Below are 16,395 nucleotides of genomic sequence, written 5' to 3'. Positions count from 1 at the left end.
TCATCTTATACGCCGGAATATACGGTAGTTGCCCCTAGCATAAAAGCACAGTTATGCAATGTGAGATGCCTTAGAACTGTCTTCCTCCAGAAATAATGTATCCAGGTCTTTCCTTTGATATATTTTTTTCTTTGTACTGTAGAAACATATGTCTTGTCCTGGAGATATTAAGCTTACTAACATTAACATTAATTTTAGTATCACATTTAAAGGTATTGTAGCATTTATTCATTTTTAAAATTCATTTATTTACTTATGAGATTTCTTTTGCCCTTCACCATAAGGTCCCAGGGCGGGTTAGTAAATCTGCTCCCCCTTTCTATCTCTTTGATCCAAGAATTTTTAACATTTCTCCTGTAGTGTAGAGCAGTGTTTCCCAAAGTGTGGTATGCGTACCGCTGGTGGTACACGAAAGGGTTTCAAGGGGTAAGCGGCCGAATGTGTGTTTTTTGTACTTTATCATTGGGTTTTAGCGGCAAAAAACGTGTGCATGTGTTCTTTTTAGAGAAAATACAGTTGTTGTGATTTCTCCAGTTTCTCACACAATCATGTGAGGGAAGATCAATATAATAACAGTGGTTTATCCCGATGTTATTCAACGCATAGTCTCTTTCGCTCTCAATGCATTCCTTGTCTTTTTGTACACCCCTCCAGTTTCTCATAAGACTCGGACTCCCTCGCAATGACTTTGGCCACCAAAAAACGCTTCTACAAACAGACAGATGACGCCACAAAGATATTTATGTGTATGCTCGACTACAAAAATGTTCACACCGGGAAGCGGGGAAGTGGGTTTTTTTCCTTTATCTTCAGCCCTGCAGCGGCCATCTCGCCAGCCACTTCCCTCTTGGGGAATCTCCCGCTCTTTGGCTGCAGATATCGCCGCACTAATATCTGATCACAAGCAGTTCCATCCCTCCCGTTAAAAAGTAGTTTTGTATTGACAATTTTAATACCAAAAAAGTATTACTCTTTATTTCCAGAATGTTTTTTTTTGTTTGAATAATAGTTATTTTAATTATTAGTATATGAATTATTTCTATATTTTTGAATATATATTTTTGTTACATAAATATTATTTCTATTATTAAAATGTTTATTACTTTGTATTTATTTTTTTACAAACATTTCATATAAAATTATAGGAATTACGAATGTGTTATAATACCTTACCCCTCTCCCAATTATTTTTGTGAAAGTTGGGTACACCGGTAAAATCAATGTCTCAAAAGGGGTACGTGCATGTTGAAAGTTTGGGAAACACTGGTGTAGAGTAAAGTTCCCTAACTTGACCAATATAGGTCTGTTTTAGTTTAAATAGCTTGTTCTTTCTCGTTTGATATGCTATGGACACAGTCCAGCAAATCTTAGTCTAAATTAAGTTCTATTAAATGAAAGGGACTTACATTAGTCGAGAGTGTCCCATTTCATTGCTTTCTATGGGATACAAACTTTTTCTGGATTGTACCCTATTTATTTTTTTCTCTTCTCATTTGAGCTGGGAGGGAGAGTTCCATTGCACAGCCAAATGTCTTTGCGCTAGCGGAAGCACTTTGCTAGGTACCGCCCAATACATTTTACTCATAAAACCAAACTATATAAAAAGACTTCACATTCATAAAACTTTACTCCCTTGAATGTCTTATTTGCCATGGTATGGGGAAAATAAAATACTTTGCCTCAGTCCATAAATAATACAACACACTATATCATTCTCTTTGCATTATGTGTGTGGGTGTGTGTGTGGGCAGTGAGTGAGTGAGTGAGTGACTGAGTGAGTGAGTGAGTGAGTGAGTGAGTGAGAAAGTGAGCCAAATGGAGAAAATTATTATAAGGACAAAAATAAAGAATACAGCAAGAATCAGTGGTGGTAACTATTTCTGCTTTTATATTACAACTATTCCTAGAAATAAATACAGCTTGTATAGTGCTAAACCAAGGGTAAGCAAGGATAGTGCCCTGCAGATATTATGGGACTATAGTTTCCATCAGCCCCAGCCAGCATTGCCAGTGGTTACAGATTATGGGAGCTGTAGGCAATAGCATCTAGAGCATGTCATCTTGGCTACCCCAGCTACCCCTGTGCTAAGCATCTCCTTATCCTTGCCTGTCTACTAATTTCAAGCATATTATTCTAAAAGAAAGGGCTCTTGCTTTAGGTATCAGTAAGGTAAGTTTTGTCTTCTGTACCCATTGTATGACACAAAGCACATTCTTATGTGAAATTGTGTTCATACTTGAATTTCCAATAATAACTTACTTATAGCAAAGGGAATTAATAATTACCCTATAGGATATATTGTCCACCACCAAATATGATATTTAGCACAGGAATTAATATAGTGGTATTTTATAGCTGTATCAGCTAACTGTACTGCTGATAATGTGAAACCTTGTGCTCCTTCTGGACTGTGAAGACTGATTAAAGAAGAGGTAGCGGCAGGAAGAAAACTCATAATGAAAAACAAATCTTGATGAGTGAGAAATATCAGATTATCTCCTACATGCTTCTACCAAGCACAGCAAAATTAGTAGTTGATAAGTGGTAATTAAACATCAGCAATGGCTGTGAGTGATGTTAGATATACAATTTCTTTTTAGGATAGGGTTTGTTTGTGCCCCTGCTACTTGTCCTACACATAAAATCTGTAATGATTCTGAAAGGTTTGATACAACATATTCTGGCTTGTTAAGTTTTTGAAAGTTCTCATATCAATCATAGCACATGACTCCTTTCTGGAGATACTTGAATATTCTTTACATAGGCCAAGTATGCTATTCTGCTGTGTACCTTACATCCGCCTGTGTTCCTTACATTCTCTCCTTTTCCTGGCTTGCTTACACTGCAGAGTCAGAGCCCTGCATCATCATCACCATCATATTTATATTTTGCCCTTCCTCCCTTAGGGAGTTCAAAAGGTGATAAGGGAAGGCATATAGAATATTAACAATCGTCATTCTTTCTGTATGTATGGAAGCCCTATTCAGCTTGGGACCAGAATACAGTAGGGCCCCATTCATATGGCAGGTTAGGTTCCAGACCCCCGCCGAAAAGTGAAAACCGCCAAAAAGCGGATCAGCTGTAGCACGGGGGTCTGTAACCTAACCCTCTGATCGTGCTGGAGAAGATCAGCTGTAGTGCGCTACAGCTGATCTTCCTCTCCTTCGGTGCGATCAGCTGGAGTGAGAGAGTCTGATCAAACCAGAAGAGGAGAAGATCAACTGTAGTGTGCTACAGCTGATCTTCCCCTTCTTGGGCGAGATCAGCTGGAGCACAGGGAGCTCCAGCCCCCACTCCAGCTGATCGCCCCACTGGCACCGTATTAGTGGAACACCGAAATGTGGGGTGCCGAGAAGCGGGGCCCTACTGTATCTGAAATGTCACCTTAACCCTTATATACCCAGTCGATCACTGCACTCTACAGTGAGAGCCTCCTGCAGATACCATCTTATCAGGAGGGCCGTTTTGCACATCATAGGAAGTGGACCTTTAATTTTGTGGCATTTACCCTTTGGAATTCACTATCCTTAAATATTAAACAGGTGCTGTCTCTGGTATCTTTTTGGCACCTACTGAATACTTCCTCTTTTAACAGGCCTTTTAAGTAGAGACCTTAACCCAGTCTACGTCTGTGTTGAAATTGCTTTTTACAATGGTTTTAAAGGGTGTTTTTTTTAAAAAAAAATGTTTTCAAGATGTTTTATTTTAAAGTTTTTTTAAAGATGTTTTTAATGTTTTGTCCCTTGTTTGGTGCCCTGGGTTCTGGGGGGAAGGGCAGGATCAAAATTTAATTATTATTAATTACAATAATCATAATGATGGGAAGTAGGGTTGCCAGGTCTCCGGTGCTTGCCTGGAGACTCTGGGTTTTTAGGGTGCTCTCTGGGTGAGTCAGCTTAATCGCTGGCCTCTCAGCTTCCATTTTTTTAAAAAAAAAAGTTTCTAGGTGGTATGGTTCTTGAGCTATACACCAAAACGTCAGCCTCCCCCCGCAACTTCAGTTCAATGAGCTCGTAGCTGGCTGCTCTAATCCCACCCTTTCAGATTTATAGCCAATAAATGAAGTCAGGGTTGTGATTGACAAGGCAGTAGCTAGACCTCTTTGCAAGTCAGAAAACTTGTTTTTTCCTGCTTTTTGAAAATCTCATAAATTGAGTAAGTATATAGCTTTCAGTCTTTTCTCCTCTTGTTTAAATTTTCCTGGACTGTTGAAGAGGGTACTGTTTTGAAAACCTTCCCAATATGAAGCTTTAATCCAGTACTTGCTTTTCTGGAAGTAAAACGGCAATGCTAATCCTACATACCCAGAGTAAACCCCATTGAATTCAATAGGACTTACTTTTGAGTAGACATGGCTAGGATTATGAGAGAAATTGGAGAAATGTTTTTCTTTGAATTGTATGCACCAAGCAACTGTGGTTGATGCTTAATGACATCACTCGGGCCCACTCCCGTGACATCCCTCGGGCCCAACCCATGACATCACTCAAGCCAGCCCCTATGACATCACTACAGCCTGCCCCCAAAATCTCAGGGTTTCAGATGCTTCTGACCTGGCAACCCTAATGGGAAGTGAGTTGAGCAGCTAGTCAGCACTAAAGTTCCTCTCTTTGATAGGCTTGAAGATTACCAGAGCTCTCACAATCCTAATTCAGTAGTGCTTCTGTTTAGTTAAATGTTCATTCATCCTTACATTCAAAACAGCTATTAAGATAGCCATGCATGCATTACAAAAAAGAGGAAATGTGACACTAAACAGAGGTAAAAGAGAACAAGATCTGCATATATTTGGATATGCTGATTTATATGCATATATACAAATTTATAAATGACTATAATTTAGATATAAATACATCTCAGCAGTAGTGTTCAGTCTGATGCCCAGGAGCTAACTGTTAATGGGCAACTAAAGGTTTTCCCTTCTTGTGGTTCTATACCTTTAAGCCAGACTTGAACTGGGCAACTCTTAGGGGCTCCTTCAAACAGACAACTGCCCTCTTAAAGTAGAGTACATGACCACCCTATTCAAAGTCTAAAGAGAGAGAAAAACCCCAGAGCCCTTTTGGACTTTTTTCTGTCAGAGTTCTCAAAATCTGTTGAAATTCATTGAAAATCAAACATGTTCACAGAGTACCTGTAATCCTATTACTGATCTTGCCCCATACTCTGACCTTCATCTTCGGCAGTTTAAAAGTTCAAAAAATGCCTGGCTGATTTTTAATTAATTAAGAAATTTTGCATTGAACTGAATGATAGTGTCAGGCATGCTCAGTAAGAACCAACTGTCAGTGTTCTAAAAGCTAGACTCAAAGCTGCTTGGCTTGACTAATCAGGGACCCACACCCACACCAGACTTTGTTTTCCCTTTAGATGGCCATGGCTTCCCCCAAAGAATCCTGGGAAGTGTAGTCTGTGAAGGGTGCTGAGAGGAGACTCCTATTCCCCTGACAGCTCCAGTGGTTTACCAGTCCGCCACTCTGATTGAAGCTCTGTGAAGGAAACATGGAGTATCCTAGCAACTCTCAGCACCCTTCACTAACTACACTTCCCAGGATTCTTTGGGAGAAACCATGACTGTCCAAAGTGAAATAAAAGCCTGGTATGGATGTGGCCAGGGACAGCTTTGGTTTAAATTTGGGTGGGAGGCTACATGTGCCTGCTGCAGAATAAAAAGGTGGGGGAAATGCTGAAAAGCAATGATACTGTTCACAATGTTTTCCTTTTGGAAAGGAAAGGGACTTCCCTTCTGCCCAGTGTCCACCCACCCATCTCCTCCCCCTCCCTCTCCCCGCCCCTCCCCTAGGTCAGTGTTGGACTACAACCTGGAAGACCAAGGTTCAAATCCCCACACAGCCATGAAGCTCACTGGGTGACCTTGGGCCTGTCACTGCCTTTCAGCTGCAGAGGAAGGCAATGGTAAAACCACCTCTGAATACCGTTTACCATGAAAACCCTATTCATAGGGTCGCCATAACTCGGGATTGACTTAAAGGCAGTCCATTTCCATTTTCAAACATGATTGCACAGAAATAAATCCCACTGAACTCAAAAAGTATACAAATGATCAAACCCACCCTCCCTTATCCTCCCTCCTATCCCCTCCCCCTTGCCCCTTCCCCTTTGCCCCTCCCCCTTTGCCCCTCCCCATCCCCTTCAAATTCCCTCCTCCCCCTCCACTTCCTCCTCCCCATGGTCAGCTTTACTTAAGCACGATTGCATGGGAGAAAATACAATTGAACTCTATAAACATGCAAATGATAAAACCTGCCCTCCCCTCCCCCTTCCTTTGCCCTCCTCCAATCTGCTACTTCCCCCTCCTCCCCCATGGTCAGTTTTACCTATCCTAACCATGATTGCATAGGAGTAAATCCCAATTGACTCAATAAGCATGCAAATGATCAGACCTGCCTTTCCCCTCCTTCCCCTCTCCTCTCACTTCCTCCCCCACTGCCCACTCCAGTCCTCCCTCCCTCCCTCCCTCCTGCTCACTTTTACCTATCCTAAGCATGATTGCACGGGAGTAAATCCCAGTGAACTCAATAAACATGCAAATGATCAAACCTGGCCTTCTCCTCCCCTCCCCCTCCTGCCTTTTCCCTTATTTATTTATTTATTTATTTATTTATTTATTTATTTATTTATTTATTTATTTATTTATTTATTTATTACATTTCTATACCGTGCCATAGCCAAAGCTCTCTGGGCGGTTCACAACAAGCAAGCAAAACATCAAAATACAATTAAAACCAATATTAAACAATTTAAACACATTAAAAATACCAATATACTAGCATACTAAATAGTAAAATGTAATAGTATGTTATGTTAAAATGCTTAAAATGCCTGGGAGAAGAGGAATGTTTTAACCTGTCGCTGGAAAGATAATAATGTTGGCGCCAGGCATGCCTCAGCAGGGAGATCGTTCCATAATTCGGGGGCCACCACTGAGAAAGCCCTTTTTCTTGTTACCATCCTCCGAGCTTCCCTCTGTGTAGGTACCCGGAGGAGGGCCTTCAATGTTGAATGAAGTGTACGGGTAGGTTCGTCTCGGGAGAGGCATTCCATCAGGTATTGCAGTCCTAGGCCATGTAAGGCTTTATAGGTTAAAACCAGCACCTTGAATCGAGCCCGGAAACATACAGGCAGCCAGTGCAAGTGGGCCAGAATCGGTGTTATATGTTTGGACCGCCTGGTCCCTGTTAACAATCTGGCCACTGCATTTTGCACGAGCTGCAGTTTCCGAACCATCTTCAAAGGCAGCCCCACGTAGAGTGCATTACAGTAATCTAATTTAGAGGTTACCAGAGCATGCACAACTGAAGCAAGATTGTCTCTGTCCAGATAGGGGCGTAGCTGGGCTACCAACCAAAGTTGGTAGAAAGCGTTCTGTGCCACCGAGGCTACCTGAGCCTCAAGTGACAAGGATGGTTTTAAAAGAACGCCCAAGCTACGAACCTGCTCCTTCAGGGGCAGTGCAACCCCATCCAGGACAGGTTGAACATCGCCATCTGGTCAGAAGAACCACCCACTAACAGCATTTCAGTCTTGTCTGGATTGAGCCTCAGTTTATTAGCTCTCATCCAGTCCATTGTCGCGATCAGGCACCGGTTCAGCACATATCCCTCCTCCCCTCCACCCTTCCTCCCCTCCCTCCTCCTCCCCCCCTCCCCATCCCCTGTGGTCAGTTTCACCTATCCTAAGCATGATTGCAGGGGACTAAATCCCACTGAACTCAATAAGCATGCAAATGATTGATCCATTCTCAGCAAGCTTGCACAGGATCCCATTTCTTACTTCCCAAATTCAAAAGAAGAGAAATTCAAAGTTTTCTAGGATGAATAATGGGGGAAATAAAATTTTCTAGATTAGATTCTCTGTAGAAACATTAGTAACAGAGGAAAGAAGCAAAGTAAGAAGAACACCAACAAACAAACAAAAAATAATTCTCTATCTTTGGAGATGGCAGGTGTTGCCACCATTCACCATATGCTCAGAGGCACATGTTACCAAATTCTTCCAAGCTACATAACAAGTGGATTGGACTGTGAAAGACCAATCCAAATTGTGTTTGCATTTTGACAAATTTGTAGGACAGTACAATATCTCAGAGAGGAGGTCAGGTCTCCTGGTGCATTCACTATAGCTGCCCAATTTCCCTTCTTTTTAAAGTTCGATAGAAATATCTGTGGGCTATAGTACGTTTTTAAACCACAAGGGTTTTTTTTGCCTATTAGTAAATTTATACTTATATTCCAGTGATTGCTTCACTATTCACCAAGGATCAGATTTATTTATTTATTACTGCATCACCCCAAGTCAGGCCAAATCTGTTTACATAATATATTTATTTATGTATTTATTTATGTGGGGTTTTTTTGTTTAATATCCTGCCCTTTCTCCCAGGGTGGCAAACAAAAACACTAAAAACACTCTAAAATATCTTAAAAACAAAAGATTTTAAAACATTTTAAAACATCTTTAAAACCTATTGAAACAAAACAGTTTTAAAAAACATCTTAAAAAGCAATTCCAACACAGATGCAGACTGAGATAGGGTCTCTAATTAAAAGGCTTGTTGAAATAGGAAGGTCTTAAGTAGGCACCAAAAGATAGCAGAAATGATGCCTGGGTAATATTTAAGGGGAGGGAATTCCAAAGGGTAGGGAATTCCAAAGGGTAGGTGCGACAACACTAAAGATCAATGTTTTACAGTGGGTAAACCCAGTGTTGTCACATTGGGTTCATCCTGTTTGTCGATAACAATGGAAGGATAGAGATAGTTATATATTTGCTATCTTTGGTTCCAATTAGGCTTTCATTAGTTACATCAAATGAAATGAAGTGGGCTGGCTTTAGGTCCTCATAAAAACATGTGCGAGGATGTCCCTCCTGATCCCATTCCCTCTGAGCACTCCTTTGGGTGGTAATTGTCTGTCTTCTCCCTGTATTAACTCAGTGATCAGGAGTCTTAATCCATATGTATTTTACGTAATTTTACACAATTTTTCACGCATTCCATGAGAGGACTCCTTTGGCCAGAAAAAGTGCTGTTTTTCCTTATTCAGGCATTAGATTCTGAAACTGCTACAGTGACATTTGCAGGAAAAGCTTCACGTCTTAAACATATAGATAGTTAATGATCTAACAAGCTGCTTTTTAATTTAAGGTGAATTTGGAGAAGTGTGCAGTGGTCGGCTGAAAACGCCTGGGAAAAGAGAGATTCCAGTGGCCATAAAAACTTTGAAAGGTGGATATGTCGACAGACAGAGGCGGGATTTCCTACGAGAAGCTAGTATAATGGGACAGTTTGATCACCCAAATATTATCCGCCTGGAAGGAGTTGTTACAAAAAGTAAGTTGCTTAGTATATTTTATTTGCTTGTTATTATTCTTGTATTCTTGCTTCACTTACTCCAGCACAGATGCAAGTTTCCACATATGGATATGCAGCTTAATAGGGAAAGTGCATACAAAAGGGTATTTTGTGTAGTTCTTGTTATTGCATTAGAACAACATGCACAGTGATAAACAGCAAATCTCTTGTTTAGGGCCACTGTATTTCACTTGATTAAATTGGTTATGGTTTCTCCTTTTCAAAATCTGTGTCATCGGTAAAAATAAATTGTACCCAGTGTATTGTTTGGAATATTCTCCATAAGATCTTCAAGAATGGAAAGCAAACATTATTGATTTTTTTTCATGAATTCATTATTTTTGTGCAACATCTATGCTGTTTAACAAAAAGGCAATTAAAAATGACTCAGGATGCAACAAATAACAGCGATTGTCATTTTAGGAGCAAACATTTCAGTTGCAGATAAGTAGTTTTCTGAAGAGTTATGGATATGGGAAAAAAACCAAGAATATATGTTTACTTACTTCATATATTGTGTAATTAAGCCAATTGCATAGAATGAGGAAGGCTGTACCCTGATGTCATAGACCATTGCAAGCTGGTCTGCTATTTAGATGGAGAATTGTGAGATCAATAGCTTAGCATGATGCACAACAGTGAGTCAACTAGTCTATTGTGCATTGGCTGTGATCCAACTAATATGCAAAATAATTCAGAAAATACAAAAATTACATATCTGCTTTTGCAGTGTCCTTTCAACAAGATGAAAATATACACCTAACTCTACCTTTCTGCAATTCCTTTTCCTTTTAAACTATTGCCTCTCAGGTGACTTTTTGCAATGTTGAAACAAAAAAAGCAAACAGCTGTTAAAGCCATAAAACAAACTATAGCTATGTGAATGAATCTCTTAAAGATCAGTTATTTCAAATAATTATGAGAGTTATACAGTAGACATCATGTTTTCAAGACAAAATTCTTGCTATCACCACCTCATCAAGTTGGATTATTTGTAATGCTTCCTTATGTTCATTACTATTTTAAAAAACATTTTCAATCCTCTGCAGACTGATGTGTTGACAGCTGAGAAAATTATATCCTTATATCATTGCAGTGTATATGATTAAGCCTTTCCTTTTTCTTCTTTATTTTTATTCTTGATTACAAGATACAGAGGTCTACTACTATAAAACAGGATAAGATGACAAAAACAAACAAATAGAAAACCATAACATAATAATAATAATAATAATAATAAATTTAATTTTTGTGTCGCCTATCTGGCCGAAGGCGACGTACACGTTAAAATACAATAAAATACAATACAATATAAATACAGCATAAAATACAATGCAGTCAACAATAACCATTTTAAATAGCAGCAGTATAAAACAATGTAGGGCAATCAATAGACAATTTTAAACAATTTTAGCCCATCCCGGAGATCCCAAAGGCCTGTCCAAAGAGCCAAGTTTTTTTTTTTTTTTTTCAATAATTTTTATTCAAATTTTCATAAAACATACAAGACAAAATCATAAAACATTCAAAGACAAAAAACAAAATCAAAAATAGTTAAACAAAAAGAAAAAAAGAAAAAAAAAAAAAAAACAAAAATAAAAAATAAAGAGTAAAATATTGACTTCCCATTTGTCAAAGATCAAATCAGTTATAAGTCTATAATATATAGCAATCCTGTCTCTTAAGTCATATTATAAAATCACTTTCCTCCAGTAGTTATCTTACTTAATCATCAAATCTCATAAACATTACTTTATTCTTTCCACAAAAAGTCAAAGAGAGATTTCAATTCTTTAAGAAATATATCTATCAATTTTTTTTTTCCAGATAAGCATATCGATTAATCCATCTCATTACTAATTATGATAATCTTATTGTCATAACCATAGTCAAAATAAACATTTCAATTAATCCATCACATCAGAATCTGTTAGGTTCAGTAATTTCAGTAGCCATTGTTCTATTATCTCTATTAGTTCCATTTTCCATCTTCCATCTTCAGTAGTCTTGTTAAGTCCAGTAATTTCAATATCCAATCTTCCATTATCAGTATTCCATAATAATCTTGCTGTCAAAGCCATAGTCATATAGTAAGAGTCTGATGGGAATTACCTCTATCCCAAATATTTTCTTGCCATCCATTCTGAATAGGTTGCTGAAATACTGCTGTAAAATCATATCTCTGTTCTTTTTTTCAAAATACACTGGGTCATCTCTTAAAAGTTTTTCCATTGTCACATGGCTGCAGTTAATTCCATAGATTTTCTCTATATTGGGCTCCATCACATCATTCCAGTCCAAAAGATAATCCATGCCATTGATAACTTTATCTCTAGAATCTTCATTAATTTCTTCAGAGATAACATTGAGTTCCAAACAATAGATTTTATTTCTAAAGTCCATAGACTCCAAATCTTGTTCCTGTTCCACGTTTGTTCCAATCTCCGGGATCTCCTCTCTCACAGGGACCCCTATTCCAGTCTCCAGGGTCTCCTCTCTCACAGGGACCCCTGTTCCAATCTCCGGGGTCTCCTCTCTCACAGGGACCCCAAAGAGCCAAGTTTTTAAGGCTCGGCGAAATATATCCAGGGAAGGGGCATGGTGAAGATCGAACGGGAGGGAATTCCACAGAGTGGGGGCCGCCACTGAAAATGCCCTCTCTCTAGTCCCCACCAACCTACCTGTTTTCGTCGGTGGGACTGAGAGAAGGCCCTGCGTGGCTGATCTAGTCAGGCGGCTTAGTTGGTGGTACTGGAGGTGCTCCTTCAGGTAAACTGGGCCGAGACCGTATAGGGATTTAAAGGTTAACACCAACACCTTGAATTGGGCCCGGAAAATAACTGGGAGCCAATGTAGATGAAATAATACTGGCGTAATATGATCACGGCGGCGGCTGTTTGCGAGCACATGAGCCGCCGCATTCTGCACCAGTTGTAATTTCCAGACCGTTTTCAAGGGTAACCCCACGTAGAGCGCATTGCAGTAGTCTAATTGAGAGGTGACCAGAGCATGTACTACCAGTGGGAGCTGATGAATAGGAAGGTAGGGTTGCAGCCTTCGTATAAGGTGTAGCTGATACCAAGCTGCCCGGCTCACTGCCGAAATCTGAGCCTCCATGGACAGCTTGAAATCAAGAACAACTCCGAGGCTGCGGACCTGATCCTTCAGGGGTAGACTCACCCCATTAAGCCTCAGGTCAACAACACCTAACCTTCCCCTGTCACCCACAAGCAGCACCTCGGTCTTATCAGGATTGAGCTTCAGCCTGTTCCTTCCCATCCACCCACTCACGGATTCCAGGCACTTGGACAAGGTTTCCACAGCCAACTCCGGTGAGGATTTAAAAGAGAGATAGAGCTGCGTGTCATCAGCATATTGGTGACATCGCAGCCCAAAACTCCTGATGATGGCTCCCAGCGGTTTTACATAGATGTTAAATAGCATGGGAGAGAGGATAGAGCCCTGTGGCACTCCACAAATGAGGGGCCAAGGGTCTGAATTCTCCCCTATCTAATGCCCTCCTCATATCATCCACCAGACCGACCAAGGCTGTTTCAGTACCATGTCCAGTACCATGTCCAGTCCTGAAACCCGATTGGTATGGATCCAAATAATCCATTTCATCCAAGTGTGCTGACAACTAGTTAGCCACCACTCGCTCAATGATCTTGCCCAAAAATGGCAAATTCGAAATGGGGCGAAAGTTGTTCAAGACTTGGGGATCCAAGGAGGACTTTTTAAGGATAGGTTTTATAATTGCCTCCTTGAGGGCCGGTGGTAGTACACCCTCCTTCAAGGATAGAATCTAATAATGTTAACAATAGGGTGATGGTACCAAAGTATGCCTCTTCTCCCTCTCACCGCCACACCCCCTGGTACAGGGCTCCTTGCATACTCAGTTAGAATCCCTGACATAGAGTCCTGGGACATGTTATTACCAGGGCTTCTGAAATCCACTCTAAGGACAAGGGCATCTGAGGAAAATATAGTTAGGGGAACCCTTGTACTAAGGACATAGCTGTTGCAAACTCAAGAACCTGTGAAGAAGAGATGTATCAACAGGTTACAAATTTCAGAACTGGGCTAGGGAAGAAACATTTTTCAGTTTTTTTAGAAAACAGCTTGGTTAGCCAAATTAAGTCAAAAGATGTTGTGATTAAGAGTACTTAACTTCATCTACCAAATAAAACATTTTAAAAATTGCAATCCAGTAGCACTGATCCAAGGGGCCCTGCTAATAATTTTAAAATAGCAAATATGGTTGTGATGAAAACATAGCAGTAATCTAACTAGTAAACCATCTGAGAACAAATTGTTCAGAATGGTGTTCTGTTGTGATGAATACACTTCTTTAGGCACAAATGCTCACAACAGTGGCATGTCCTTGATTACAGGTTCATACACATGTACTAGGCCAGCCTTCCCAACCTGGTGCCCTTCACCTGTTTTGGACTACAATTCCCATCATCCCCAGTCAATATGGCCAATTGTCAGGAATGATAGAAATTGTCATCCAAAACATCTGGAGGGTACCAGGTTGGGGAATGCTGTATTAGATCAACACATGCAATTAAATCTTTAGCTCTGAGTCATGGTGTGCCATGATGATATTACACTGCAGGAATCAGTATACAGACCACAGTGTAGAATCAGAGTATGTATAGATTTATTACAAAATAGAAATATTGGTTAATATGCAGGACATTACAGGATTGGTTAAGTAAGCAGCATTCAAATTGTACCATCAGCTTATACAGTTGGGGCAGTTTGAGGTAGGAAGAACCACCTACCAAATATGGAGAAAAGGGGGTGGCAAGAGATGTTGAACAAACAAGCGGAGCCTCCTTGGTATGAGACTTAGATAAGTGCACACTACTAGCAGCAGGGTGGCTAAACTTAAAAGTGAAATATTGGAAAACACTGGGAGCAGCCATGTTTTTTCTGTACAATTCCCCCTGGGAGTGTTGAAATGACATCAAGCGCTGTCGTTCTCAGAGGAATTTTCTCTATGTTCATTCATGGTGTGCAGTGGCAGAGAACCCAGTGTGTTAGCTGCTGAGATTGTGGGCAGCTGTACACAGTATTTCAAATGGTTTAAAGAAAAAAATGGTGGGGGAACAGAGCAACACTTGGACCACCTTGTAAGTAGTACTTTTAACTGTGTTTTTAAATGTATGTTTCCATGCAGATTTTTAAGGACTTTCCATTAAAAATCCACCTAGAAATGGGACACAATGGACTTAGTTCTATCACCTCTTGAGAACTGGACAGACCAGACTTTAATGTGTCTATGCACCTCTCTCTCTCTCTCTCTCTCTCTGTGTGTGTGTGTGTGTGTGTGTGTGTCTGTGTTTGTGTTTGTGTCTGTGTCTGTATGTTTGTGTAAAATGCTATTTTGGTTCTGCTATGTTATTGCAATAGGGAATAAAAATGCAGTATTATATGGCCTTTCCTGAGTGCTAGCTTTTGTTTATTATAAGTTATCTAACACTACAATATCTCAAAAAGAAATCTATATTGAACTTTTGTTTATATAGAAATAAATTGAACAGATTAATTCAAAGGCAGATAAATCAATGAAAAACTCTTTAATGGGCAGATGTGAAATGTAAAGCCTCTTCATGTTGAAAATTGCTTACACTAAAGTAGTCCAATTTGAGGCTAATACTGTAGATTGAGCAATTTCTTAGTTGCAGTGCAGCATCCCTAGCAATGGGATAATTATCAGATAGAATCTGACACCAGACTCACTGAGACATACTCCACTATAAGTAGTTAATGAATAATTTTCTGGCAATGAGAACAGAGTTGATATGTAGTGCTTAGGCACAGACTTTCCCTCTGTTAGCCATAAGTCATTGCCTGTATATACAGTATTGTTTCAGTTAGCACAAAATGCAATCTATCACAATGTTTTTATATATTGACCTTAAATAAAAACCCACCAAGTTACTCAATTACAATACATTTGAGAATTCCAAGTCATAAATATTAGCGTTTATGTACAATTCAGTTACAGTATACGGACTGGATCCTACATTCCTGTGAGAATGTGGAGTGATTTTCAACATTCCCCAACACCTGCGGTCAGCCCAAATAACAGAAACAAGACATGTGCTGTGCTGATCTTGTTTTAGCAGGGAGGAAGCAACTATATTAAAACAGTTGATTTTGTTCAGATAGTCACTTTAAATATATTTGATTTACTTTGCAATTTTAGTGAAGTTTCCTATAGGAAATCATTCTCTTTTGCTTCTGTTTCTGTGAATATGTGAAGTACAGCAACACTTTGCAACGCTAAAAAATCCCTTCAAAAACAATTGTGGAATAATGGCACTGACTGTTCTGCAGAATAGTTTCCAATGGATATGAGGAGTGTCTCAATTTGCACAAGATAAAACAGTGGGAGATGAAATATATTCTAGCAAAACTCTAGGTGAGTTCTGTTTTTAATTGACCATGCCCACTTTTCCTTAAGTGGAGTAGCTTAAGCATAGCAGGCTGAAAACAGGCATCTTGGGCAGGCCAAGTTTGTTTTTTCCAGCAGCTAGAGTCATTGCTTACGTAGCAACATATTGGAATCAGTCTGATTTTACATCAAACTGCAGTTTCAGATTAAACTGTTAATGCGCCCAAAATAGAAATAGAGCATAACTTCCAGTTTGAAACACAAAAGGCTATGTTCACCATCATATGACATTGACTATTGGCTTTGTAATTAATAAAAATAATAAATTTGACACAGATTTCTAGGATGAATAATGAGAGAAATATAATTTTCTAGGTTAGATTCTCTGTAGAACCAGTAGTAATACAGAAAAGAAGCAAAGTAAGAAGAACACCAACAAACATACAAAAATGTAATTCTCCATCTTTGGAGATGGCAGGTGTAGCCACTACTCACCATTTGCTCAGAGGCACATGTTACCAAACTCTTCCAAGCTACACAGGAAGTGAATTGGACTGTGAAAGACCAACCCAAATTGTGTTTGCATTTTGACATATTTGTAGGGCAGTACAG

The 16,395-nt window shown here is 39.6% G+C and overlaps 1 protein-coding gene across 1 annotated transcript in view; it reads left to right on the top strand.

The window, feature by feature from the left end:
* The window catches only part of EPHA6 (EPH receptor A6), a 786,690-nt gene that overhangs the window by 570,120 nt on the left and 200,175 nt on the right, over window positions 1–16,395 (top strand). Inside the window, exon 11 of the mRNA XM_061628042.1 lies at window positions 9,168–9,353. Within this exon, the coding sequence (XP_061484026.1) occupies window positions 9,168–9,353 (186 nt within the window). The remainder of the gene's footprint in view (window positions 1–9,167; window positions 9,354–16,395) is intronic.

The sequence above is a fragment of the Rhineura floridana genome, chromosome 5, assembly GCF_030035675.1.
Source record: "Rhineura floridana isolate rRhiFlo1 chromosome 5, rRhiFlo1.hap2, whole genome shotgun sequence".
NCBI classification, from domain to species: domain Eukaryota; kingdom Metazoa; phylum Chordata; class Lepidosauria; order Squamata; family Rhineuridae; genus Rhineura; species Rhineura floridana.
Note: the sequence above shows the minus strand (reverse complement) of the source record. Positions and strands in the feature narration are given on the sequence as shown.